This window comes from Pezoporus wallicus, unplaced genomic scaffold (genome assembly GCF_028554395.1).
Source record: "Pezoporus wallicus isolate ANWC-B61680 ecotype Strahan unplaced genomic scaffold, APGP_CSIRO_Pwel_v1 contig_6488, whole genome shotgun sequence".
NCBI lineage: Eukaryota > Metazoa > Chordata > Aves > Psittaciformes > Psittacidae > Pezoporus > Pezoporus wallicus.
The window spans coordinates 239,499-265,840 of record NW_026641738.1 but is presented as its reverse complement, the minus strand read 5'-3'; the positions used below and the strand labels follow the sequence as shown (position 1 = coordinate 265,840).

The following is a 26,342-nucleotide window of genomic DNA, read 5'->3' as shown; positions in this document are numbered from 1 at the left end:
CATAGATTAAAATCAACTCTGAAATGCAAAATGAGGTCTCACTTATAGATAATACGTAATAGTAGAAAAGGCTACCCATACATGGAAGAATTGCTTGCCATGTGCCATTGTGTTGCCTTTGTCTGGAAAGAACTGCACAGAAGTTTTAGTTCAAAACACTGAAGATACCATCCAGGGACACACAATACATGGGAGCATTTCTTTTTGCTTCAGTTCCCAGAAGAGACAGTAAAGATATTCAAGTTTCAGACTTCACATCCTTGGGTGACATGGTTTAGTGGGAGGTGTCCCTGCGCATGGCAGGGGGATTGGAACTAGATGACGTTAAGGTCCTTTCCAACCCTAACGATTCTATGATTCTATGAATCCTATTATTGGTGAGCAGGCCTTCTGCTTATTCTGAGTACATGCTACTACATACATTTATGCAACCATAAACAGCAACACAGCTTGAAATCCTCAAAAACCAGAGAACCCTATAGACCCTAGGTTGAATAAAAGCTAGGCAAGCATTAGAGAACTCTGCAGTGGCACAGTAGTTGGTGAAAGAGAACAGCTATTCTGGCAATGACTGCACATACAGCTTACACATTACAATAGGCAGCACTAGCACTGCTTAAGGTTTACTACTCAGGTAACTGCAGGCAGCTCTATCTTAGGAAATGTCATAAAAGATTGTTACACACTTAAGCACTCAAAAATATCCATACAGTCAACTTCTCTAAGTTGACTTTCTTTTTCTAAAATAGTAAAAAGAAAAAAAAACAAAATCTACAAGTAACCCTGTTTGAAGGCTTTTCTGGCACACATAAAAAGACACATCTAACATTCCAAACAAATGCAGCATTTCATCCTGAAGGACTAAGGATAGCAACAAAATTCAAGCCCAGCTGAGAAAACAAACCCTTGAGAGACTGACTAACTCTACTTAAAGTTAACAGTGTTCTATTTTCCTATTTTTTCCATCCAATTGTATGCAGTTGTAACACAGAAAGCCACAGTTTTTTCTTCCACAGGAATTAACTTCAGATCACAGAGGCACACTAGGTCATCTGACACACCATGTTAATGATACGCTATACTTGGCCATTCTGATACTAGCGTTAACCATGAGCAAGTGTACACCGAGCTGATAGTTACACAGAATTCATGTCACGAGCTCTGGGGCCCAGTGCCAAATGCTGTGATCATAGCAACTGCTGCTTACAGGAATAACATGGATAAGGAAGGACAAGAACATACAGCTCTCTAACGAGAGCTGCTACACATTTCTTGCAGAATTTGTTTAGAAATCAAGATATTTATCTGGAGGAATAACGATTAAAAATATGGAGTGTTTACAGTTCCTGGTTACTCTTGAAAGTAAGCAGGACCTTGCCACTTGTCAGTTATTACAGCAGAGATACAAGATGACCAACCCTGGGAAGAATCAATGTGACAATGCCAAAGAGTTCTGAGAAGAGGAGTCAAGAAAATCACTGATTCCTCCTGTAAGAACCTCTCATAACTGGAAGATCAGAAGAGTGGCAACATAGAGATGCCAAACAGCATTGCCCATGCTTTTTATTTGCATGACCATTCATCAGAATGTATCAATAGCTCAATAACCAAGTCAGTCTTGCAAACAGGAGTTTAATGCTTCCTTTTAAAACAGAGGGCATGTAGAAGGAAGATAAAGAAACATAGCTCAGCAGCTGCAAAACTGAAGTATGACATTTTATTTCATAACGAAGAGGAATAAAGAGAAATCCCCTGAAGCAGTTAAAACACTTGTTAAAGGAAAGATTGGGAAAGGGCTAAGACTAAATTTGAGGGATCAGACCAGAAGTGAAAGCCACTCTGAGAGGAATTCCTAGCATAAAACCAATAATTAATGATGGTATTCCAACAGAATGAGCTCATCTCTTCCTCAAGTTATGACTGGGACAAGGGAATCCAGGGAAGAATCTGGTCTACATACCACACTGAATGTAGAACTGGCACTAGCCCTCTTCAGTGTATTGGCACTGGTGCATTTGGAGTCAGTGCCGGATGGGACAGGGCTGAAAATCCTACTAACTTGTGCTAGTGGAGATGACAATTCCATAGACTGCATCATTTCCATCTTCAGTCTTGAGGAACTACATCCATGAGAGACAAAGCAGTGCTGAATGGGTAAGGCTCTTTATCTGCAAAACCCATATTAAATTCCACAAAGAAAAGTCTTGACTGCTTCACTCTAGGACAAATGACAGTGTTCACACAGTGGTAAAGCTGATTTCATTGGTAAGAATACAAATGTCCATCTGAATGACAAAGCTTCGAGACAACTTGCTTCCAGGTTCCACGCTGGCTTCACATGGAACAAAACCAATGTTCTGTCGGTTCTCTTGTACATAAGTTTTAAAAGAACTAAAAATATACTGCCTTACTACATAAGAACTTTTACATAGGAAGTAAAAACTTGTCATAGCCAGTGGGATATGATCACTTCCAACACCGACTCTGAAAAGCCTCTCCAAAGTCAAACCCAAAGAACAGAAGAGATATTTCAAAGTGACTGAAAAGCTTTGTTATTGAGCAGAGGAGCAAGAACAGACTTCTGTATCTCCAGGGTGATTTACTGTATCAATTTCTGCATGTCCAACCTGAGAGGTAACTGTAAAGGACATTCAAGCGACACCAAATAAAATTCTGATCAATAGGACACATGTTGACTAAAGTAGATGATCATCCCTGAAAGACAGAAGCACTTTTGGATTGTTTCCCTGCTCTTTGGTACTGTTAAGGACATTCCTACCAGTACAGCTATGGCAAGAGAGAAAAAAACAAATAAAACCACATCTATTGCTGGGTATGAAATACATACTTTGTAAACACATATGGAAGAGCACTCAAAGAAACTTGCATTTTGTCTTGCAGGAAGGAAGAGCAGTGGTCACTATCAGCTCCTCCAGAAGAAAATGCCTTTAAGTTTGCTCACTTACAAAGAAGTCATTAGTTCACTATCATTAGCAAGAGTATCTGCTTCTCTAGAATGCAGTTTAATCATCAAACCATGCAGGTGTCAGATCTGGCACAACATCACAATCATGATACTAAAACTCCAAGTATAGCACACACTCGTCAGCCAGCACCACTCATGTGCTAAGCCTAAGTTTAGTAGGTTAAAGCAGTGTCCTGAGTTCATCAGTAGCAGTCATTTTTTTCCTTCTTAGTAGCTGTGTTTTTGACTTTCAGCCTGGGAACAGCGCTGACAACACTGATGTTTTCAGTTGTTGCTCAGTAATGTTTAGTCTGACCAAGGACCTTCTGAGTCTCATGCTCTGGCAGGGAGGAGGGGAAGCCGAGAGGAAGCAGAGACAGGACCCCTGCCCCAAACTGACCAAAGAGGTACTCCATACCACAACACGTCATGCCCAGGACGTAGAACTGGGAGCAGTTACCCGGAAGGGCTAGATCACTGCTCAGCTGGGCTGGGTATCAGTCAGTGGGTGGTGAGCAGTTGTATTCTCTTCCATTGCTATTTCCCTTATCATTATTATTATTGGTGGTAGCAGTAGTGGTTTGTGTTATACCTTAGTTACTGGACTGTTCTTATCTCAGCCCGTGGGAGTTACATTATTTTGATTCTCCTCCCCATCCCTCCAGGAGTGGGGGGAGGAAGGGGGGATGAGGGGAAGTGAGCAAGCAGCTGCGTGGTTCTGAGTTACCACCTTAAACCATGAAAAGCAGCCTCCAGAAAAGCCATTTTCTCAGCATAAGTTGCAACAATTTAAAGATGTGAATGTGTGACCAGATGGTTGCCTAACCATAAGAAAATGTCTTCTTGGGAAGACAAAGGTGAGGAAGTTGTACTCACATTTGAAGACAAAGGAACACAAAATAACTTGCTGGCTGTAGAAAACAATGACTCTTGCTGTAAGCAAAGAGTTCATGACAGCAAATAGAGCTTTCTTACCCAAACCATTTCAGATAAATGAACAAGATGAAAGGAAATCTAATGCAGAATCATTGAACTGTGTACATGAGAAGGGACACATGAAGGTTAGACAGTCCACAGTCTTCCGATTGCTCAGGGTCTTGTCCAACTCAGTTTTGAGCATCTCTAATAACAGAGATCTCACAACAACTGGACAACCTATACAAGTGTTCAATCACCCACTGTTTTTTTTCCTTTATATCCTATGGTACAATTTGCAGCTGTCTCATTTCAGACCTGTGTACCTCCAAGTAAAGTTGGGCTCCCTCCTACACTAAGTTGTTGCAGGTAGTGGTAAGACACTCCCCCCTTCCCCATCCCTCAGGCTTCTCTTCTAAAGGCTAAACCCAGTTCTCAGCCTCTACTCAGATGTCATTTGCTTCGCCCCTCTGAGCATCTTCATGTCTCTCACTCCAGGATGTCAATGTCACCTGACAGCAGACAAATTGCTTCCCCTCAAGAAAGGACTTACACAGCTATGGCATTACCCAATTAGTTCTTAAAAAAACAAAACAGTATTCTACTGGTAACAGCACTAAATGTTGTAGAAGGCTCTAAAAGTGTCACACTATCCCTCTGTTTAATTAACAGTATCTCACTGACAACCACTGTAAATATGAGGCTGCTATTCTACTCAGTATTTTGGATCACACCCAATCATTCACTGGATTAAACTGAAAAGAGCTTAGTGGGTAAAAACATACAATGAAAGTGAAGTCTTATACAGACATCCCACTTGGTATCATGGATCCAAGCATTCCCTTTCAGTTACTGGCTATGGCTATTCGTTAGTAGCCCATATAGAATTATGTTGCCATTCAACTTTCTTCCTCTAAGTCAGACAATACAAAAGCATCCAAATAACACTTTTCATACAAATAACTTCTGTAAATGCTGTAATAATGTGATATAAGAGAGCATTAGGAAAAATCTGAGTAAGTAATATATGACTATATTGTCAAACGCATTGTACCACGTGGAAAAGTCTGGATCCTCCCCTTTAGCTTTAGGACAGACTTTTGAATATTAACCTTTTCCCTGAAAAGGGAATGATCTTAGGGTTTTATTGTTGTTTGCTTTTTCTGACTACTGCATGGAATGGGTACTGAGCTGGCCAGACCAACCCCACCCCTAGTGACCTCTTTCATCTTTTTCAGGAAAGAATTCAAAACAGCCAGTAAGTTAAAATAGTTCAGTGCCTCAACATTTTCTGTAGCTCCAAATTTGCAAGATGTCTGAGCAGGTACTCACTCCAGTATGTTAAGATCTACTGTTTTAAATTGATCTACAGACTTAATTTGAGAAATATTTCTTCAGCTCTTGTCTTGGATAAGGACACTACCAATTTTATTATAATCACTTTAAGAGCCCAGTGTGAAACAACCACGTATTTTATACACTCCCTAGTGACCACATCCTTTGGGAAAGCACTACATTAATTTGGGTCTGCACATAAAGAGCTTATATCTAGACCAGCTAAACACATACAAGCTTTACAGAAATCCATTTCTTCTGTTTGTTGAGTTGAAAAGCATGAACTCTCTGGATAGAAATAGCAAAGTAAGCCTACTAAGCGGACCAACAGTTGTACTACATATTTCTGTAACATGTGATAAGGAAAAAGAGCTATTCAGATTTTTGTAGTACTTCATAAAATTACCTCAAGTAAAAGGAAAAAATATGCAAGTTTAAGCTATTAATGAGCATACTTTTTACAAGTCTTCTATGCTCCTACTGTACACAGTATTCTAACACAAGGTTTAGTACACATCACTGTAAACAGAGGTCAGATCTTACCTCTTCCTGTATCCCGCTCGTAGTAGTTAATTTACTTCCATCAGTGACTGTTATAATTATTGCTGGCTCCAGAAAAAAGGGGTTTCGTCCCTGAAGGGGAAAAAAAAAAAAAGGACATTTCATTTAAAATGTCAGAACAAACTCAAAAGCTTCTGTTCAGTCCTTAAATAACCACTGATACCCACCGACAAAAAAAACAAGGCCTGAAGTATTTATTCTCATGTACTATGGGTTTCTGAGTCTTTTTGCAACTAGGCCTTGTAAAGCTAGACACTTTCTATCTCTGTATTCAATAAATGCATACAAAAGCATGGCAAAAATGGTTAACTTCAAGAACAACGTATACTGCAGTATTCTGACAAACCAGCAGCTGTTTAGAGGAACAACAGTCTCTTTAAACCAGAAATACTGCCAATTCCTCCTGTTCCAGAGTTGATTTTATGTGTGATTTAATTACCGTGTGAACAACTAAAGCATTTGCACAATACCTTGTGATCATGATCCCCAGGGTAAGAATCAGTACCCTATGTACTAAGGCAGACTCTGACATGAATAGTACCAGTTACATTTTGACCGAAGTGGTTCAACCATGCACACAAGACTTCAAAAATAAATATCTGAAAAATAGATAAGCTTTCTATAGACATTTCTGCCATTTAAGACAGAAACATAGAAAAGTAAGACATTCTGTGATGCCACCAAGACATTCAAATAGTCTAGCTGTAACAAAAAAAAAAAAACCCAAAACCACCTTGGCTTGCTACTGGAATTTCTTTTCCTACTGTCAGTAAATTAGAAACTTCTGTCCCTCCTGAAAAAAATAGATCCCAAAGTAATTTATGTACATGAATTACTCCAAGCCAGGTAGCACACTCCACTCTAGCCAGGGTTAAAGACAAACTGGATAAAAGCCACCACAAGAACAAGCAGGTTCTACTCTACTATTGCCAAGCTTAAGGCCTTGATTTACTTCTTCAGAAAACAATAAAGAAAAATACAACCACACCCACAGCCTAGTTCTGCTTATAAAGACAAACAATCTCATAAATGCTTACAATTTAATAATATGGGGAGAGAACTAACAGGTTTTAAGAAAAAGATATTTTAAATAGGTGGCATTTTTTACAACCCTTTTAATATCAGGGATCATCTACTGATTGTGTGCTTAGAACAGAAATATCACCTCATGATTTCTAACATATTTGGTGAGGCATATCCCATTTGAAGTGGCAACACCACATTTATTGTGATCAACTCACTATATCCAACAGAAAAATTAAAACTTCATTTGCTTAGTATCTTCTCAACCCTTAGTGAAAATCCTGAAGTTTTCTTTTAAAACAGCATACCGTTAATACAAACAAAAAATACGCAAAAAATAAAAATCAAACAAGGAAGATCAATCTCTCCCTCAAAAGCTCAGCTAGTTCATAATCCAATTTAAACAATTAGTCAAAAGAATTTAAGGACTCTCAAAATACACTCAATTTTAATTAAAATAATTTCCTAAGAATATTTCACCTTATTTAATTCTGAAGAACAGTTATGGTACGTTATTCTGCCATCTAATACTTCACCACAACTGCAAAACATCAGCTGGAAGCTAATTATGTTGTACTGAAATAATATTGAAAGCTGAGTTTCTAACTAGAGGAAAAGGATAAATTTTCTCATGAATACTGAACATAAAAATACTTTAATCCTATTGCGAATAAATTATTGTAAAAATTGACAATTGATAAAAATAACAGGATTTTAGATTTAAACTATCATATGCAATACTCTGGTCCAATCTGAAATTTAACTATTAAAAACTTAGTCTCCAGTAGCCCCTATTACCCAGATATCCTCACTATCTTCAATGCTTTTGTGTACATCAACTATAAACCTTTCTCAATTTTACCCATCTAAAATTTAACCCTTAAATTTTAACACTTTGGACTCAGAATGACTATGAAATTATAATGAACAAGAAATTCTAAGCTTCAGCTCCCTCTCCCCCATCCCCCTCAAAGAAAAAAGTCTGAAGGAAAAATTACTTCATCTTCAGTCTTTTATAATTTCACAAGCATTTTACCTGTACAGTGGATGATCACCAACATACTAATTCAAGCGTCAACTCACACAGCAACACATTTACAAAAGCAAGAACATCTTTCTACTAGAACAATACTCATTTGTAGCCAGAGTAACAAGTGACTTGAGAACCTCTGATGCCAGAGACAAAGTAACCCACATTTCCGTATCTATCACCTACAGGATAACTGTGGAAACACTAGCAGTGCCCTGTTGCAAAGTTTCCCCTTGAAATCTCTTCTTCACTAACTAGATGTGAAAATACAGTAATCTCAAGTTCCTTGACTCATCAATACAGCTGTAAACATTATTCTTTCTAGAAAGAATTTATGCAATCAAGTCAAAAGTACACTATTTACCATTGAATTTGTTAAAGACAAGTGAACAGAGCTGAATTCATTTAGCTGCACTTAGCTTCACAGCCTCATGCAATTTAGAAACATGAATGAATATATCTACATTCCACCTAAAGGAGCAGAAACATAATTAGCATACATCAAGGAAGAATTTCACATAAAATAGCTATTATAGAGGTTTACCATTTTTGACTAAGAATCTCCATTATATTAATTTTACAGCAACACCATTAACTCTTTTGACCCCACTCCTCATCTTAGCTGTATGAAGGCATACAAAACCAGTATTAAGTCAGGTATTCAAAAAAAAAAAAAAAAAACCAAAACCCCAAGCAAATAAAAAAAAAAACAACAACAAAAAAACAACAAAAAAAAAGCCCTACCCAACCTGCTCTCAAAATTCAAATGTTTTGGTAAATTTGGCAAAATGAAATGCCAGAAGACTTACACTTCCCAACTTTTTGAACTAAGCAGCAGCAGTTTTCTCAATTACTGGCTTAGAACTTTATTTCAATCTAATGAATCTAATTCTATGATAATAAAATTATTTTATGTTGCTTTTCCTCTAGAAATATACTATTAAAACACTTTGAAATTACATGTCTTAGAAAAACTGCTTCAAAACACGTAGCAGCATGGACTGTGAATGTATAGGAAATCAATTCGGCACAGCTCAATTATTTTAGTTATTTTATTATTTACATAGTAGAACAGTGGGTGACAGAGCATGCATTACCAGATCTTTGGCAGCTTACAGGTATGCTGAAATGCACTGGAAATCAGCTCAACATACCAAGGTGTAAATAATATGCCTGTTTACAACTTACTAATCATCATGAGCTTTTTTTCCATTTCAAAAGCAAAAATAATCCAGCAGCTAATGTTGGTATCATTTTACATTCCCACACAGGGTAGTATAAGATTCAAAGTGTGAAATCCTGAGTTCTTAAAGTAAGTAGGGTAAAGATCAGGTCAGCCTCAATACCCATACCTTGGGAAACATTAAGGGCGTTGCTCACAATTTAAGCTAGCATTATATATTCTTCCTACACAACATGTTCAAAAACATTCTATGTATATTCTATATTATATATACATTCTAACAAGCATACAAGGATAAACACTTCTGTTTCAGACAGATTATAACCACTAATAGTGAATAAACATTTTAAAGTCTAGAAACTCAACCACTACATTTAAACTGTGGCAATTTGAGTCCCAATTTACTTAGGCCACAGTAAATTTAAAAGTATTTTCAAATTTTATTTTAAACCCTTATTTTTAAATAGATTTGCTTCTAAACAAGAATTTTGGAATAAATAATATTATTTCTTTTTCCAGCTGAAAATTCAGTGGCAACTAGCTCCCACAGGGACTTCAGCTAATTGCCTCATGTAGGCAAATTGTTTCACTTAGTATCGTTTTCAGTCTAAATAGCTGCTATAGTAATCTGACTGCAAATTCCTTTCAATAATGCACTTTTCACTCTGAAGGTTACTAGCAGAAGGATGAAGTACCTAAGGTTTTAATGGTTAATCATCCCATTCAACCACCAAATTGTAAAGTCGTACAAAAGGGTTTTTTCATTCACCTACAACCTGCATTTTCAAGGACTGATAGGCATAAAGACCACAAAAAACCCCAACACACCTTTTTTATGAAGTTATTTAAAAATCAGCAACAATACCAGGGCAATCCTGCTTGTGCCTTTTTAGCCTAGCAAGCTTGTAAGAGACTCAAAGCCTTAAAGCTAACTTATGACACACAACAGACGTTCTTTTGGACAACTTGACAGCTTCACAACTATTTGTTCCAACTCGCAAAGTAACTAAGTTACACTGGTTGACATTTCTCCAGTCAGCCACAACAGTTCTATGCTCAGATGATACAAAGCAAATTCACAGCACCAACGAGTTCCACACCGCTCACCAGGGGTCACAGAAAGAGGCACAGCCAGCTTGAGTGATGCTTTCGGAGGCGACGCTTGATCTGATTGAGTCAGAAGTGTATCAAATTATCAAGACACATTATTATTTGGTTAAAAGTCTCAAAACTAAGAATTCACTTTTGTAGGCAAGTGAGCTTAGCAATGAGTTTCAGTATGAATAACATTCATAGATTCTTTTTTCTTCAAAGTGTGCAGGTAAAGCAATTCAAGAGCTATTGTGACCTTTAGATGTGCAAGTATACAATATTATGCATACAGTAAGAGAAAATTGATTTAAGACTATTGTTATCTCAATGCACATATTTTAATATTAATTCCAGAGTCAGAGGTGTTGAAAAACTTATGAAACAGCTGAGGTAGAAACATGACCAAAAAAACCGCCAAGTCAGAGACTAAAAATGACATGTTCGACACGCAACTACTATAAAAAGAAGTATTTAGTAGTACAAAAGCTTCATGCCCAAGAAAGGCTAAAAGTTGAAAATAAATGTAAACTGACATAAAGTGCATATTTTTAACAGAACACATTACTAATCACTGGGGAAAAAAAAAAAATTAATTTTTCAGATCACAATCACGTCCAAAAGTTATGCATTCACAATGCAGTAAATCACAAAATTTAACAGAAATTGTATTGCTCATCCACCATTCATTATATATCTCAGCAGAGCCTTTTTATTTTCAGAAGTATCAGGCCTAACTGCTAGTAAATTTAGTCATCTGACCAGGAAAACAGAAGTGCACTATCAGTTTTTTAGATTCAATCAGGTTTTTTTTTAGAATTCGAAAGGTCAAAATTCTCATAAATGCTCACAAGAAACTGTGAGCAACCATTGTTCAAAACCAATAGTTTAAAATGAAGTCTAGAAGTCAGAATTATGGAATAATTAATAACTTTAAGGCTTAAAAAATACCCAACAAAACAAAAAAACAAAACAACAAAAATTCTATAACAGCTTAAAAATAAAATGCCAAAAAAACCCAAAACACTCAGCTTGAATTTCAACAAACTAAAACAGAAGGTAGAAATCTAACATAGTTTTCAATTTTTGTACCTTGGGAACTTAAGTTACCCTTTAGAAAAAACATGAAATGTCTAAAACATTAATTTAACATTTATTAGAGACTTTCCTCTTCACTGCCCAAGGCAGAAATTATCAGTCAAGTATACAGAGGTATTTAACAGCTGGTCTATCCTCTTATAGTTAGCTGCATAGGAACTGTAGCATCTAGTGCAACTTCTTACTTGTCCCAACTCACATACCAGCCACTTTGACTACCTTCTATTATCCCTGCAGAACCAATCAATATAGTTGTGAAGCACCAATTGTATTTTATGCATTCACACAATTGTTTCCCAAGTCACAAACACAGGCACCACAATAATATTTTAGTGGATTCATAACTGGCAACATAACTCTTCACAAAAACTACTTCACCTTTAAGATTTTTTCAAATATATGTAGACATGCACAGTAGTCATGCAGATATATGTGCACACTACAGCACTCAGGAATAACCATGCTTTCTACTTCAGTAGACTAGGACATACTTTCTACCAGTTGTTAAGCGGCAAAATGACTTTAAGTGGAAGCTTGCCCACATGAAGCTATGCTGGATATCACCTAATTAATATTTAGCAAACGCTAGAAAACTCTAATCTACCAAAACACAAGGAAGAATATGATGGAAGAAAACAGAGCAAGGGCAATCAGGTTCTACCAGAACATTTGCGTTGATAAACCTGAATTCTCACAGGATATGCCACAAGGGCTCCATGATTCTGTGGCCATACTGAAAAGCACAGCACCTCTGAACTGCATCATAGTGTTAACGCAACTAAGCCAACCCCTATGATAAAACCAGCTTTGAGACCATACTTGTTTGTTACAGCTGTTTTAGAATAGAAACTGACACCATGAACAGGAACCACTTAGGTGTCAGAGACACTTTAGCAATTTTAGCATGAATAAGAGCTGAAGAATATATTGGAATTCTGTACAGGATTAAGACCTCTGGCAAGTCAGGCTTCATGCACAAAGTTAGTTGGTAACTCATTTCTGGTAATGCAGTTTTGCAGTGGTGGCAGTTCTGCCTTTCTAGTAGATGATCAGATATTGGATTAGTGAATATGCTTTAAGATTGCTTTCAGAAGCCTCAGAAGAAAGTTCAATGAAAGCTACACTAACCAGCTCCAGTTTTACACAGTAGAAGTGTTTTGAACTCTGTTATGAAGTTTAAGTCATAAAAGAAATTTTAACATAAACCAGAAATCTCCCTTGATGCCTGATTAATGGCAAGATAGATGCCAGATCTCAGATCAGTCAGAGACTGGAATCTTATAAAACAACCTAATGCAACACTACTCCGGGAATTACACTACTAACAAGAAAAAAATGCACAGTGTTTTTCTCAAAGGACTGCAGGACAGGGGCAGGATTCTTACTATAAGCTCTAGTCCACAAACATCTGCATTATGGACATACATTCTCTGTCCTAACACTGAAACCTTTTAGCTCTCCTTGCAGTATCAAGGATGGGAGGACTTATGTCCTACCTCCCTCATGCTAGGCAGCTGGGAATACTACCTCACTTGCAAAGACAGGTTTTGGGAAGAACACAGGTAATCATCTGCTAAAGATAATTTGAGAAGGCCCCTTACTACACCCAGAGGAGGAGAGCTCTATATCTTATGGGGAAAATGACTGCTACCAGAATTGCAGATGATAGTAGCAAGTTTTAGAAGCTTGAATTATAGTACTTCATAGTCCCAAGAACCATAAAGATCTAGTTCCTCTGTATGTGAAACAATATACACACACATGGTGGGTAAAAAGACCAAGTCTCTTCAACTGAGGAATGAAGGAAAGAAACAAGTTTGACAAATGCTGAAGTAGTCTTGACTGAGCCCAAGACAATAACTATGCACTTATGAAAGCACCAACTCTCAACACCATTGCTGACTCTCACAAATTAGGACTCACAGAGTTTTTGCTGTAGTTTTACCCCCATAAAAGGGTCTTTTATAAACTGATGTTTGACCAAAACTGTGTATCAAAGTACCTCACCTGCATTATTTTTACTTTGTAATTGGAAAACCAGCCAGCAGAGGGGGCACAAGTTAATAAAATCTACACTTTGTATGAGGTGATCCAATAAAAAGGAGATAAAACATGTGAGGCATGCTTTCCTTGAACGCTATCTCAAAATATTCAGGAAACAAGTAAATACTTCTCTAAAACTGTGTATACATGAAAATCCCTAAATGATGGTACCAGTACAAATAAGAAGCAATCAATTACTGAACCCTAACGTCTTGATCTAACTGTACGTTTAATCCAGCAGTTCATGGGTTCTGACACCAGGGATAGCACATACTATATACTCTCCCTTTCTTGCTGCCAATTGCCCATCTTTTGGAAGACTCATCCACAAACATTCAACTGTATTACACACACACTCCTTTTTGTTTTGAAGTTAAAAAACAGTATTCTACCTCCTATTACTTTATCTTCTGGAGAAGATCTTAAAAGAAGAGCTTTAGGAAAGTCTACTAGAACTTATCAAGATCTAAACTCATGCTTCCATTAAATCACCATCTTTACCCAAGGAAACAGTAAACACTGTTTAAGCAATCATTATTTCTCCTGCACTCATTCACACTCCAAAAGTCGGGGTATTAATGTAATGATTTTGTATTAAGGATGGCTACCAAAAAGGTCCTTTCCTCCATGACATGAGGAGATTCCAAAATTTAAATTTAGATATGTACAGCTGTCCTTCCCTATAGGCTACAGCAAGGTTGCTATACACAAAGCAATTTTTCATGTCCTAGACAGCTCTTTACTTAACTATGTTACAAATACCTAAGAGTTACTACAATGCCCAAGACATGCACTGATCAGCTTCGTATTCAGGATGTCCTGCGGAGGATAAGAAGGCAGTTATGTGGTTTTTGCTTCATCCCTTACTAGTACTACAGATTAGCAGTAGATAAAATTATTTCTGCACATGCAGCTAGGACACTGATTTGGTGGTACAACCGAAGCCGCCTGTATTTCAGGCAACTGGAACAAGTAAGTTGCAGGTTTAAACAAAAAAGAAACTTAGCAAAAGCTTTTCAAAGCAGAAGACTACTGAAAGAGCAGACATTGCCCAAAGCCAAGCCAGAAATCAAACTCCCTGCCACACCAGTTGCAGAATATAAGAACGGAGCAACCTATGACTGAAAAATCACACCATGTCTGTAACACAGACCATGTAAATTCTATTTATGAAAAGGAAAGTTAAGGTATTCAGGAAAATAAATGGGATAGAAAAGTAATTTGTTCATCAGTATTTTGCTCCTAAGCATTTTTTTAAATATTAAAAAAAAAAACACAAAAAGCATTTACAGCTTCAATCAACTATTGAAGCTCTAAACATGTCATCTTATATTCATCCTGCCCAGTCTGAAAGCCCTACAAAGAATCCAAGATTCAGTTAGATATTACTTGTATAATTAAAAATACTACAGAGACAGAACAATGATCTGAATTGCAAAAGGCACCAAACTTTGTCCAAAAAACGAAAATCACAGAAATATATTCAAGCACATCAGATGCTTGCTGATATAGAACACAGACTTGCAAGCCTGAGCTTGCAAGTTTGTTTTCTATAGGCAATGATTTCATTGCATATCCATCTTGAAATGTGCAGCAAAAAAAATTGTCTGTGCTTAGTATCATTTTTATAGATGCTTGTAACCACACATTCTGGGTTTCCAAGTCTGGCACTGAATGTACTGCTTAAAAAACTATTTAATTGTGCAACTTTAGTCATATTGGAATTCTAGTCAGAAACAAGAAAAAAAAACACCAAACCAAAACAACAAAAAAGCAACACAAAGCAGCCTGGAGTCTCAATGCAAGAAATCATTATTTTTGAGTGCAAAACCTCCATATCAAATAGTGCACATGTGAAAACAGACGGGATGTGTGTCAAGAAAGCATTTGTAGACTACATTCATAATGAACAATAAAGGAATGATGAATACATAGTAGGATTTACTAAGACAAACTTAAAACATCAAGATACACTGATGTCTTCATGTGCTTGAATCACAGTTCCCAACATTACTAAGTCACTGAGTTTCAAAAATACCAGTTTAAAAGGTTTGTCCTGTTTCTTTCATCTAGGAGCAAATTTAATTGAGTTCTAAATAACGTATTATATAAGTGATAACTTCTTGATTAACTTCTAAGTGCTCCAATTTAGATGAGGTCCTTGGTAAGTTTCAAAAACAATTCAGTCCTTGAATCTTTCACAACCCTGACATCCTTACAAAGAAAAAACAACAAAGTTCATACATAGAATGGACTCCATACATATCGAATTCCAGCAAGTGAAGAAAACATTTGAAACACATAGCACTGATGTGACAGATACATGATAATCCCCAAAAGGAAAGAATTTTAACTTGTCCTTACATTAATTAAAATACATAAACAGCAAAGCAACCGTGATCACAACTTTCACCTTAAGTGAATAGAAATTGTCACTTAAAAACAGATGCAACTTATCAGTTAGTTACAAATTATTAAATGAATCACTACTGGAATCATCTGAAATTGGATAAATCAACCAACAAATCCTGGTGGTTTCCAAAGTTATTTGACTGAATACAGCAAATGCAACCTCCTAAAAACAGGTTAGATTTAGCTTAAAAGAAAAAAAAGCTAAAATATACATCCACACCAAACAGGACTTTAAAGTCAACCCCAAAGAATCTGGGTTTAAAGATGATTTTGGTCATATTTCCTAAAAATATTTCTGAATGTTTTATTCCAAAAATAACTGACCTTGTCAAACCTTGGATCAAGTCCCTAATTACTGCAGCCTTTCTGCTTCACAGCAATGACTTTACATAGCTGGTCCTGGCTCAGTCAGTGCAATTCACAGTGCAAAGCTAGGCCTCTGTTCTCCCTATAACTAGAAGGGTAATGAATGTCACAGTTGCCAGCAAGCTGATTTGGGAGAACACAAAAACCAAACAAGCAAATAAACAATGAGGGGGAAAGACAAAGAGTGAGTTGTATACAAAATTCTCCCCACCTTTTTAGGGGTTATCAATCCAGAGTACTGACAAGCTGACTGAAAGTAGCTTACTGACTCATGAACATAGGCCAATTCTTCTGAATAACATCCGGAGACTTCCCCACAACTCCCTTCCAGAGTTTATTACCACTACATCAGGAGCAACTTGGCTGTTTTAAAACAGATTTTGAACCACCACAGTTCACAGTCCAGCTTATTAAGGATCTGAATCGATCACTGACTTATTTCACTACATGAAGTCATACAACTTGAAGCAAGTTTGGCACAATGATCACAGGAAGCCTTAAGTTCAGGATCAGAGTAGGCAGCTAGGCTGAATGTGTCTTACATATAGATGCATACAGTCAAGTCAGCATCCTGGGATTCAAACCTGTGGGTGCATAATGGTGGAAGAAAACAGTGGCCTCTTTACTCTCATTCTGTATGCTGAGCATACAAAAAAAAAAATGCCAGTGCTCTAAACTGATTTCAATGATAAATATTCAGGATTTGTTCAATGTAACTTTTTGGCTCAAGGAGATGTTGACAAAATGCACAATGCATTTAGGTAATTTATCCTCATATATTATTGTTAGACAAAATCAGATTAACATCCTGCTCTCCACAAGCAATAGCAGCTAAATGTAGATAGAAAATAAAAGAAACAAACCACTATAAATTACGGAAATGGAAGTGGCTACACCAAGCAGTCACCAAGTGCGATTATACAGGTAAAAGTTTCCTGGCAAAGTCAACAAGACAGTAAGCATTATCTTCAATGTGTATGCCCCTAAATCACTCTCATTTACATGGCAGTTCCTGCTAGGTCAGTCTTCTAAAAGACCTCCAATGTTAGAACCATGGAACTATGCTAGACATAATTAACACTTACTTACCCACTATTCTAGGTATCTACCACTACAGTGCTGCAAGATCCACACTTACCACCCATATTAGAATAACTAGAGTAGGACAAGATTTCTTCTCATACAACCAGAAGTCTTGCCTACTTGATGCTCCAGTCTGAGTCATTCAAGGTTCTTGACTAAGGCTGGTGTCGTAACTTGCACCCATCAACTTCTTTAACCATCTATTTTAATTCAGCTGTAGGCATTAACCTAGTTTCCCCACTGGAAAAAATTAGGCTTAAATCTATAGTGGACTGTAGATTTATGTGAGGTAGAGCAAATCAATTAACTGAGGCTGGGACACTACCTCTAGAATGAAAAAAACAGGTGCTTAGATAACAGATACTTGATTTCTCCTTAACATTAAGACTGAAATTGCCTATGCAATGTATTTTTGAAAAATCTAGTTGATCAGGGGCCAACTGTATGGTACCAAAGCGATTATTTTTGTTTCCTTTTTTTTTAAAAAAAAAATTATACAGGCAATAATAAATAACCTGAAATCATCTTTGTAGTCAATATACAGAATATACATAGTAAAAAATATGCTGGTACATATAAAATACTTCATGAATGTGTGATATTCTTTGTAGGCATCACAGGATCACCAGAAATCTCTTATGGCTCACAGGCTAGTCCACTTCAAAAAATCAAGGATCTTTCAATACATATGGAAGATTTACCCTAAATACACATATAAACATTAACTCCTATCTGCAGTATCAGTTTCTCTTTGAATGAGTGAAACTGGCCTACACTTTTGACAATTAAAATCAGCACCGTAACCACACAATGCAAACTGGATGTTTGACAAGAGTTCTGTATTAGCTAGATATTAGCACTCAAATGAGATTAAATTCCAAACTGTTGCATAAACAAGAGATGAAACCAACCTGAAAAAAGGGACAGACAATACAATGTTGAGTAACACAACAGGAAGTGGAAATATTAATATGTTCTTTAAGTGGGAGATGCACATACGAGGATATTCTATGAACTAGAAGACTTGCTATGCTGTTAAACATACAGAATGAACTACAAGAAAAAAAAGCAACAGCAGGCAAGACTCTCAAGCAAGACAATCATAGTTTCAACTGAGGCTCAGCCGAATTAAAATTCAGGCACATATACAAATATGTTCTTCCCTTCAAACATCAGAGAAATAGACTGTCTACAACAGAAACCCAAGACTGGATGTAACTATTCAGTAAGAAAAGTAAAAATTAGCCTAAAGAAAATAACTATAGCAATGGAGATACTGGGGGGGGAGGGGGGGGGGGGGGCAGGGCGATAAAAAAAAATACTTGGGCTTCACAAGATAACCAACTCCTGGCTCTTCATGTATTTGCTTTGCCTCCCTGAGAACTGACTGTGTTGATGCAGATACAGTTCAAAAAGACAAGAATACTGCAACTATGGAACACATACCTTTAAGCACTCAAATAAAGCTAATATACCTAAGGACTCTATAATGACCTGAAGCAACTAAACTGTTCCAGATACAAAGTCAAACCAAGGGATAAAATTGTGGCACTCCTAACTGTCCTCAGCCTTTCTCTGATGACTTTTAGCAAATCCAAGAGTATCAGTCAGAAACAGACATCTCTAGAATTTGCTTAAGCTTTGGCAGCATGACTGTGCTCACCTGACCCCTAAAATCAAAGCCACAAGGAACATGTTACAGGGCCGCCCCTTCCAAATCAATTTTATTGAAATACTGAGCACTTTAAGATTCAAAGTAGTCAAAGATTATTTGATATTCAGAACATGACAAAGTATCTTACTTCTTTCTGCTAATTCTAATAATTTTCATTGGAAAAAATCAAGTACCTTTTGTAAGCTTGTTTTAACTTTTTAATTCTTCTTTCAAAAAATGCTAAATTAGAAGTAGACAAGTGATTTTATGAACACTCAAGTCTGATGTGACTGAGACTTTCAATGAACTTTGTTGCGCTGGGAAAGCTGAAAGGCATGCAGTTGCACTTCATAACATGAAAAAACACTTGCAGCAATGCCTGCCATAGCTTTCATTAAAGGATACTATAAAACAAAGCTAACTAAAATCCCAACATTTTAAGAGTAGACAAGATGGTGTGTTTAAATGTTACAGCCTAAAAAGTATAAATTGGAAGCAATATGCTTGATTTCGTCATGTAGGAGGTGAGAAAGACTGACTTTCACCAGCACTTCACATACAGATCTTTGACATTAACAGGCGTATAGGTTTACATGAAAACCATTCCTATTCTACAGAAAACAGGAGACTATAAGAAATCCTCCTATTTCTGCCATTACCATGCTTAAACTTGCTGCTTTCCACTGTCTTAAATTCTCACATTTGGTTTTGTTGGAGAAGGGCAGGGGGAAGATAATAGGAGAGCTACTCAAGAAGAGCAAACCCCTGCCTCTACCAGCAAAAGAAGCAAACTCCCTGTGCAACTGTGCCAGCATGACAAAGCAGGAAATGCTAACCTAAACTTTGGTTCCAAATTTGGATGCACACTCAACAGAGGCCATTCCAGTGCAATGCTTATGACCTCAGAATGCCAAGACAAAAGTCATGCTCAAAGGATTTTGACTTTTGAAAGCAAGGAAATCCAGCAGCAAGTCTCAAAAAAACAATGGAAAAATGAAATTGCTCAACAGTTTAAAGAAAGCAGAACGTATCACCGCAAAAGCATAACATGTGCAAAGTTAGGGAACAACATTTCATATGTATGATTGTTAGGGGTTTTTTTTAAGCTCAGCAGATCTTACACACATGTAAGCACATAAGCAAGGAGTAAGTCTGCAAGGTGTTACTTAAAAACAAAGCTCCTGTGTGCCTGCAAGCCCTATTAAGACTTGGTCTCCTAGGTATACTATTTACATATATTTGGAATACTACAGTACTTAAGCACTCATGGGAAAGCATGCTGATGTTTACTGACCAACACTAATATGCTCATTGTGTGAACATACCAGCAATACTGCTACTGTAGTTACAAATGGGTCTAACCATATATTCAGAGAGAATTATAAAGTAGCAATTACACTAAGATTGTACTGTTTGATGGTCACACACAGTATGAATAAAACACTTGGAAAAAAAAAACCCAAACCAAAACAAAAAACTGTGGCAATGTCATTATACGCAGGACACCTTCCAATTTCCAGGTCAGAAATAGGTCTTTCCAAACCTTAGCATATTTTTCAGTTCCTAAAATATTCTTAATTGGTTGAATTCCATTTGGGTTTTAGTTTGTCTCAAAATGCCTTAATTATGCTTTTGTATGTATATGAAACAGTGCAGAAAAACAAGCTTTCACCAAAACTGCACACAGTCTGTCAAGTCATCAAAACAGTGTTTCTTGTATTAGTCCAGATCCAGAGAGGACCTTATTCCTTGCTGTGAATGAAAAAACCTATCCCAAGTCCACTTGGATTACAGAAACATTACAGTCTGTTTCTCTGTTTCAAAGCAACTAATTTAGCATGTCCTTTTGTTTAAAAGTCAAACTCATCTCTAAGCCAGTTTTACCATATCAATAATTATGATGCTGAAGAATATGTGCAAGATACTCTAGTGAGATAAAAAGCTCATAAAAAGCTTATGTTATTGAACAGTGCTGTTTCTAGCTGTGACACTAAAATGAAATTTCAGCCTGAAAAATTCTGGAAAAATAGCTTGATATATCAACTGAACCACTTTGAAATCTGCTCAGGTAAGTACATTTTATCCTTCCAAAACCTCATTCTATCCAATACTGCTGAAAAAAAAAAAAAAAATAGACCCTCATTGCACAAATAACAAAAGGCAAGGTGAAATACATGGGGCATCAGAGAATCAAGAGCTTTAGTAATTTTAAGCATGCATCAGATTCAAGTTTTGAGAGTGTTGTGTTGATGCTTTGCATGCATCAAAACAACACTGATATATATTTGCCGACCTTAGATTCACAGCTCAGTCTTAGAAACTTCACTACAAACAGCAAATAACTCAAGTACATAGATGGCCCAATTCAACCACTTGTTTACACTTTTACTGTACTATAAAAATAGCTGTTTTATGTTTCCATAGAAAGACATTATTAGTATCTAACCTTTCCGTCCACTGTAACACATTTGCCTCACTCAAAAATATTTAATTAAATTGTGACTACACATGTGCTGCTGAACAAACCATAGCTGCAAGATTTAAGAGTGTATTCCAAGAGGACAGAAAATCTGCTAGTAAAAGGCTTGGTATTTCAGACTAACTGAAACAATGGGGAAGCTGAACTGGGGAAAAGTCAATCAGCCAAGTGCAAACTGGGCTAATGAAGTACAATGGTTGGGGTTTTTTTTTTGTCATATGACAGTGAGCTCTTGCTGAATTTAATGTGTTTAAATTGCTTTTTTCCTGAAGACATCCAAATCCTGTATTTTTAACTAAGCTTTCTTTAAAAACGCAGAAAGCAAAGAGCACCACTATTTTTAGCAAACGCTATAACCTCACACCCTATGTGAAGGTTCATTCTTCTGCTACCATAACAAGCACAAAGCATACTACAGGTGAAAAAGCCTATAACTATTGCTGGACTCAAGTATTATAATACAGAATTTACCCGAAAGTGCTGCAAAAATTAAAGGAACAGTCACCTTAAAATATGTGCACTTTCCAAAATCTTTTGCTGCCAAAAAATCTTTCATAAAAACATGGATCTAATGACCTTACGGTCAACAAAGGGTTTATAAAACCATACCATAGCATTAGTATCAGAAAAAACTTCAAAGTCTTCCAGGTTCTTGACAACTTAAATGTGTTGACAGTATCTCTTTAAGAGCTGAATGTGAGATACTGTGATCAGCTAATACAGCTGTACACTTGGTAACTCAATCTTCATGAACAACTGAGTCAGTGCTTATTTACTAAAAAAGCAGTATGATAAAGACTCATATTAAAAATCCAAACATTAATGTTGCAAGAAAAGATGAAGCAGGAGATTTTCCTCACTTTCAGAATGACAGTTCAGCCATCACTCTTGTGCAGGAAGTCAGCTGATGAAGAACTCTGGTCTACTTTGAAAGAAATCAAGTATAGTGAGTCACGCTGCCATTTAAACAAACAGTTCATACTCGGCTGGGGGACAACACACAATGCTTGTGTCTCTATGTTCTGTGACATAACCACACAATCTCATCAAGCTCGGATCATGTCTTATCATTAGTACATATAATAAAATCCTCTTTTTACAGTTTCTACATAGGAAACAATTGGACCTTAGCAAATATCTTAAAAGTTTGTCAATACAACAAAAAACAATCATGATAGTCAAAAGATGTTAAGCCAGAGAAATTTTCCAGAGAAAAGCTTAAGAAAAGTTAGGATTTATTACTACTTTATATAATACTACAACTAAGATCATCTAAACATTGTCTTTTTGTAAAATTATCTTCTCCCACTCCAATACAACCACTCTTCAAATGCGTCTGCTGTATTTTAGCTAACTACTATTTTATGGTCCTAACATTTGTAGCTGCTTTAAAAAAAAAAAAGTGAATAACCCCTTTATGTTCTGAGTGAAAAATATTTCAAATGCAACTGAGCATTCTAGTCACTGTCATTATTTTTAAGTTTCTTACAGCATGTTCTTTTAAATACCCATTTATATTGAGCAAATTTGAGGTAGCAGACATGAACAACAGCAAGTTGACAAGATAATGTGACATATGCTCAAAGGCCAATGTGAACTTGAGGAAAGTTAACTGCTCTGGATCTCATCCTGCCAGCACCAAAGGAACATTTAAGTGCTCCAGAATTTGATCTGGTTTACAAAAAAATGCTACTTTGATTAGTACAGCCAAAATGGCGCCTGTGACTTCAGCAGCAGATGACCTGGCATTTGCAATATATTCATCTATTTTTGAAGATGCTAAAAAAAGAGTTAAAAATCCTATTTAGTCACCTGACAGCACATGTGAACACCTCTTCAACAGCCAGTTCCACATGTGGAATAGAGCAAAAAACATGCAATAGGCAAGGATGGGTTCAAGCCCAGGCTGAGACTTGTAACCAAAAGATCAGACAAAATCATTGCTCCACAGACAAAAGAGCAGCTATCTGCAGTAATAAACACTGCCAGTGAGTCAAAACAGTATGACAACTCAACTGCCCACTTGATTGAGTAGCTGAGCACAGCTGGTTCACTTGGAGGAAATTATATGACATGGGTTTAATTAGAATATTGTAATTATCAGTAGCAATGGGAAAGAGCAAGTATTTTATGTGTGCCTACAGTGGTATGTGTTCAACAAAGCTTTGTATAGCTCATGTAACCAAACAAAACCATCAGAAAATGGGAAAGATTAGCACACAGATGTAAAAGAGGACAGCAGATGGTAACAGAAAAAAAAAACAAGAAAATAAAACACAACCATGTGTGGAACTAGCTTTTCTTTTTCTTCCCTAAAGTTTCATCACTAAACTGGCATTTTAAAAACATTTAGGCTCACTTGATCACCTGGTGGCAAAGCCATACAATGCAACATGAGACACGGAAATTTCCTTCCCAAACAAACACGGTGTTATCACACAAACTGACTGGTTTGGAAACAAGAGGAGGGAGGAAGGGGACTTATTTTCAAAATCCTATTCCCATGTTAAATACCAGGAGCAGTAACACATCCTCAAATAGTAGAGGAAGCATTACATAAGAACAAGCAAAACTGGGAAATTTAAGTTATTACATCCCATGTGAAAAATACACTATATACTTTGCCCAATACTAATAATGTTCCTTATAAAAAAATCCAGGGTTTGACCCAGTGCCAGGAAGAACTGGATACACTTCCTAAAACATGTTTCACCTACAGTTTCAGTCTTTTAGCAACTCATACTACTGAGCAAGAGAATGCTGGCCCACCCCTCAAATGAAGTTCTGCTTATAAAGGGAAAGCTGCAATATAGACACTAGAAAAGCACAGCTTCTCAAGACTGATACAACAGGCAGGTTTATACAAATATATGAAAAGCTGCAATAAACTCATTGGAAAGAAAAGGTTTTGAAAATGTTGTGCTCTATTCTGTACTTTTGGACATGCCATGTTGTTAGACAAATGGCTCATCTCCCACACTGTATACAGCAGTGTATAGAGAAAGCAAAGTTTTCACTACCCCACCACGCTCACCAGCTATGGATCTGAAACACAGTCTTCATACAAAGAAAAGACAAAGAGAATGTCAACTTGGGAGCTATGCCACAGTTTGCAAACTGAAGAATAACTTAAGTTTTGAAAAAGGAAGCTGGGTATCGAACTATAGCCAGCAACTGCATTTCTTCCAACTGTGAGTTCTGCTTACTTTTGAAGAAGCCCCCATACTGAGTATTTCATGAAGATGCCACTTAGGAAAACTACCTATTTTCTCTAGGAAGTCTGTGTTTTACAATTTTCCACCTATTAATAGTCAACCTACCTGCCCATAGTTGTCTATGCCAGTTACTAATCTATTTAAGTTTAATAAGTCAAAAGCTGTCCTTAGGGACTGGCCAAGAGTTGTGAGTCCTTCAGCCTGAAGGTTTTTCAGTTCATTCATAAACGTTGCATGGTTTTCCTTCCAGCCAGCCTGAAAAGAGAAATGTGAGAAGACTTATTCTCCAGACCCGAGCTTCGCTTTCCTGTGAGGCTACAATGTACCATCCTTGTCACATGCAGCTCATTACAAATGCTAACAAACCACCTTAAAAGTTATTAATAACATTCAGTGTTGCTCCATAAGGACTGGAAAGATTTACTTCTCTTAGATCCCCCCACCTATCCAACTAAGGTAGGTTTTGTATTGTTCCACAGGACAAATCTCGGCGAAGTCACAGATGCACAACCCTCACACCTATTCACACCGCTCTCGCACATCCTTTCCTAGATGGAAGCCAAACTGCGGGGCGAGCCGACCTCCAACAGGTTCACCGTCCTGTGTCATGCGGGCCCCCCGCCCCTTCCTCCCTCCCCCCCCACCCTCACGCGGTACGTCGGTCCGCCCCCCGCCCCGGCACGGGCTGAGGGAAGTGCCGTCCCCTTCCGAGTCCAGACTCTTCGGGCTGAAGTTGCTGCTTCCCCAGATCGCCCCTTCCAAGCTGAACTCTCCTTGGAGTTGCTGTCACTTCTCCCAACTTGAATAAATATCCCCCACAGTTCATTGCTGCTCTCACACACCACACAGGGAAAAACCGTCGGCCATGTTGATGTCAGCGCTGCCGCCGCCGCCACGGGAGCCCGTGTGTGCCGCGCTGTCCCGGACAGCCGGCAGCATGGGCGACGCGATCGGGCGGGGGGGGAGGGGGGGGGGGGAGAGAACGCTTGCAGAGGACCGCGGCGGCGCGGAGGGGCCGGAAGGAAGCCGGGGGGAGCAGCGAGGGGGTGGGGAGGAGTGAGCGGGGGTTACCTTGATAGCGTAGGGAGGCTCCTCGAAAGTGACCAGCATGTACCTGTCTCCCCGGCTGGCCGGGTCCCGAGCTCGGAGCTGCGGCGCGGGGGACAAAGCAGAGGGTGAGCCGAGTGGCGGCGGCGCCGCCGGAGCCCCTCGGCTCGGCCCGGCCCTCCCGTCCCTGCCTGCCCGCACAACACACGCACGCACTCCCGCCCGCCCTCGCCCCGCGCCCCCGGCCCAGACAGCCCCCCGCGCCCTGCCTCCCCCTCCCCTCCCCGCGCAGTCACTCTCGCTCTCTCTCGCCTCCTCTCACAAGGCAGAGCCGGTACCTTCATGAAAGTCTCTACAGCGCCTTTGGCTATGTCCAGATAGGTGGTGCCCAGATGGGTGCGCTGGTTCATGGAGGCGGACGTGTCTATCAGGAAGAGTAAGATGGGCATAGTGCGGAGGGGCCGGCGGCCGGGCGGCTACATGGACAGCGGGCGGGGGGCTGAAGGGAGAACCGCGGGGCGGGGTGGGAAGGAGGGGAGAAGAGAAGAAGACGGGGACAGGAGAGGAGTAAGTGGCTGTGAGTGCTGTGCACGGGCAAGGGCGCGTCCCGGCAGGCCTGTTTGTCGGGCGGCAGCTTTCGGGCGGGGAGGAGGGAGTTTAGCTGTTGCGCAGGGGCTCTGCGGCGCCGCGGCCCATGGTGGCAGCGCCCTGCTCGAGTCGCCTGCTTTGGGGCGCGGCGGCGCTTGGGGAGAGAGCGGGGGAGGCCCCGGGGGAGCGCGGCTCCCCACGCGGCTGCTGAGGCCGTGACTCCGGCGCGGGCGGTGTGTCCCCGCTGGGAGCGGGC

The 26,342-nt window shown here is 38.6% G+C and overlaps 1 protein-coding gene across 4 annotated transcripts in view; it reads right to left on the bottom strand.

Annotated features, from left to right (window-relative positions):
• Nucleotides 1–26,032, bottom strand: part of INTS6 (integrator complex subunit 6) — a 49,144-nt gene extending 23,112 nt beyond the window's left edge. For all 4 annotated transcript variants that reach the window (XM_057425061.1, XM_057425060.1, XM_057425058.1 and 1 more), the window contains exons 1-4: nucleotides 25,837–26,032; nucleotides 25,523–25,600; nucleotides 24,557–24,706; nucleotides 5,759–5,848 (exon numbers count right to left, since the gene is read on the bottom strand). In XM_057425061.1, coding sequence (XP_057281044.1) covers nucleotides 5,759–5,848; nucleotides 24,557–24,706; nucleotides 25,523–25,600; nucleotides 25,837–25,947 — 429 coding nt within the window. In that variant the 5' untranslated portion in view covers nucleotides 25,948–26,032. The remainder of the gene's footprint in view (nucleotides 1–5,758; nucleotides 5,849–24,556; nucleotides 24,707–25,522; nucleotides 25,601–25,836) is intronic.
• Nucleotides 26,033–26,342: the final 310 nt, after the last annotated feature.